At 49.8% G+C, this 2,372-nt stretch overlaps 1 protein-coding gene across 1 annotated transcript; it reads right to left on the reverse strand.

Annotated features, from left to right (window-relative positions):
- Positions 1-777: 777 nt before the first annotated feature.
- LOC123255597 (metabotropic glutamate receptor 4) lies at positions 778-1,713 on the reverse strand (the record flags this gene model as incomplete). Its single annotated transcript, XM_044684361.1, has 1 exon — positions 778-1,713. A coding segment is annotated over one exon (936 nt), but the record flags the coding sequence as incomplete, so codon positions are not given.
- Positions 1,714-2,372: the final 659 nt, after the last annotated feature.

Here is a 2,372-nt window from a genome sequence, read left to right on the forward strand (position 1 = left end):
GATAAGTGGGCTCTGGGTAGCGTACAGAGTTGTCAAGCCCCACAGAAGTCTCTGGTACTCCCAATTGGCATAAGGAAGGGGAGAGAGGAGACTACAGGGAAGATAAACCAGGAGTTATCTCTGACTTCTGTTCTATGAGTTCCCCTAGGAAACACACAGAGGAGAAAGCTATTTCCAACAAGAGTGTTATTGAAAATTAATTCTGGTTCTCTTTTCTGTTAAGGAAAGAGGGAAATACAGAAAGAGACGCTGAAAAGAAGAAACAGAGGGAGGGAAGGAAAGGAGGAAGGAATGAATGAATGAACAAATGAACAAATGAATGAATGAAAGATAGAAGGAAGAAACAAAGGAATGAATGAATGAACAAATGAATTAACAAACAAAAGAAGGAACAAATGAACAAAGGAAGGAAAAAACGAAGGAAGGATGGAAGGAAAGAACAAATGAATGAACAAATGAAGGAATGAAGGAAGGAAAGAACAAAGGAAGGAATGAAGGAACAAAGGAAGGAATGAAAGAAGGAATGAAGGAAAGAAGAAATGAAGGAAGGAAAGAATGAAGGAAGGAATGAAGGAACCAAGGAAGGAACAGAGGAAGGAAGAAAGGGAGGGTGAGAGAATAAAGAATAAGGAAAAACTTGGAGTGAATAGGAAAGTTGCTAGTAGAAAAGCCGTATGGAGAAAGCCAAGTTAGGAGATCCATTCTCTTCTCTCTAGGTCCCCTGGCCCCTATACCCACCATATGCTAGGTGTCCCCCAGATCCTCCCTGAGGCTCACCTTATCAGCTGACTGCGAGGTCCCAAAGAAGATGGGGATAAAGGCAAGCCAGACGATGCAGGTGGTGTACATGGTGAAGCCAATGGGCTTGGCCTCGTTGAAGGTTTCAGGCACACCACGGGTCTTGATGGCATAGACGGTGCAGGTGACCATGAGCAGCATACTATAGCCCAATAGGCAGATGAGCGACAGGTCCGAGATGTCACACTTGAGGACCCCCCGGGCGAATCGAGGGTCCAGTGTCCGCTGGTCCTGGAAGTCAACCACCGAATGGGAGGGGTCCACCACGAACCAGACACAGATACCCAGCAGCTGTAGAGAAATGAGGCTGAAGGTGATGGCCAGCTGCGAGGCAGGGCTGATGAATCGAGGGGCACTCACTGACCGCTTGCCCTGCTCGAAGATGCGGTAGATGCGGTTGGTCTTGGTGAGCAGCGCGGCGTAGCTGATGCTCATCCCCAGACCCAGGAAGACCCTGCGCAATGAGCAGGTGCCCAAGTCTGGCTCAGCAATCATGAGGAAGGTAGTCGCATAGCAGAGAAAGATACCAGCCAGCAACACATAGCTGAGCTCCCGGCCGGAGGCCTTGACGATAGGCGTGTCGTTGTAGCGCACAAAGGTGACCACCACGAAGAGGGTGGCCACGATGCCCACCACGGCCAAGAAGAGAGGAAGCACAGCCCAGGGGGAGCCCCATTCTAGCTTGATGATGGGGATGGGCTGGCATCCCGTGCGGTTCTCTGTGGGACGCATGTCATAGGGGCAGGTCTTGCAGGTGTAGCGGTCTTGCTGATACTGGTAGCCTGTACACGGCTCGCAGTGCCAACAGCAGGGGATGCCCTTCACCGTCTTCTTCCGTTCCCCGGGCTGGCAGGGTAGGCTGCAGATAGAGCTGGGGAGCTGCTGCCCCCCGCCTGGCCAATGAATGCGCTCCATCTGACAACAACAGGGATCAGAGAACCACAGAATCTTAGAACACAGATCATTAGAACCAGAAGGAATCTGAGAGATCATCTACTCCAACTCCATCATTCTTACAGAGAGAAAAACTAAAGTCCAGTGGAAGGAAGGGATTTACCCTTGCTTGCAAAATTACTAAGTGGCAAGAGGGCAGCTGGGTAGCTCAGTGGATTGAGAGCCAAGCCTAGAGATGGGAGGTCCTAGGTTCAAATCCGGCCTCAGACACTTCCCAGCTGTGTGACCCTGGGCAAGTCACTTAACCCCCATTGCCTACCCTTACCACTCTTCTGCCTTGGAGCCAATACACAGTATTGACTCCAAGACGGAAGGTAAGGGTTTAAAAAAAAATTACTAAGTGGCAAAGCCAGGACTAGGACCCAGGTATCCTGGGTCCTAGATCAGTGTTCTTTCTACTATATTATGTTGCTACTCCATTGACACAGAATAAGGAAAATCACAGTTACATGAAACAAAAATAAGCAACAGTCGGGGGGGCAGTAAGTGGCTCAGTGGATTAAGAGCCAGGGCTCCAGATGGGAGATCCTGGGTTCAAATCTAACATCAGACACTTTCTAGCTGGGGGATCCTGGGCAAGTCACTTAGCCCCCCCTTGCCTAGCCTTTATCACTCTTCTC

Source organism: Gracilinanus agilis, unplaced genomic scaffold (assembly GCF_016433145.1).
Source record: "Gracilinanus agilis isolate LMUSP501 unplaced genomic scaffold, AgileGrace unplaced_scaffold49233, whole genome shotgun sequence".
NCBI classification, from domain to species: domain Eukaryota; kingdom Metazoa; phylum Chordata; class Mammalia; order Didelphimorphia; family Didelphidae; genus Gracilinanus; species Gracilinanus agilis.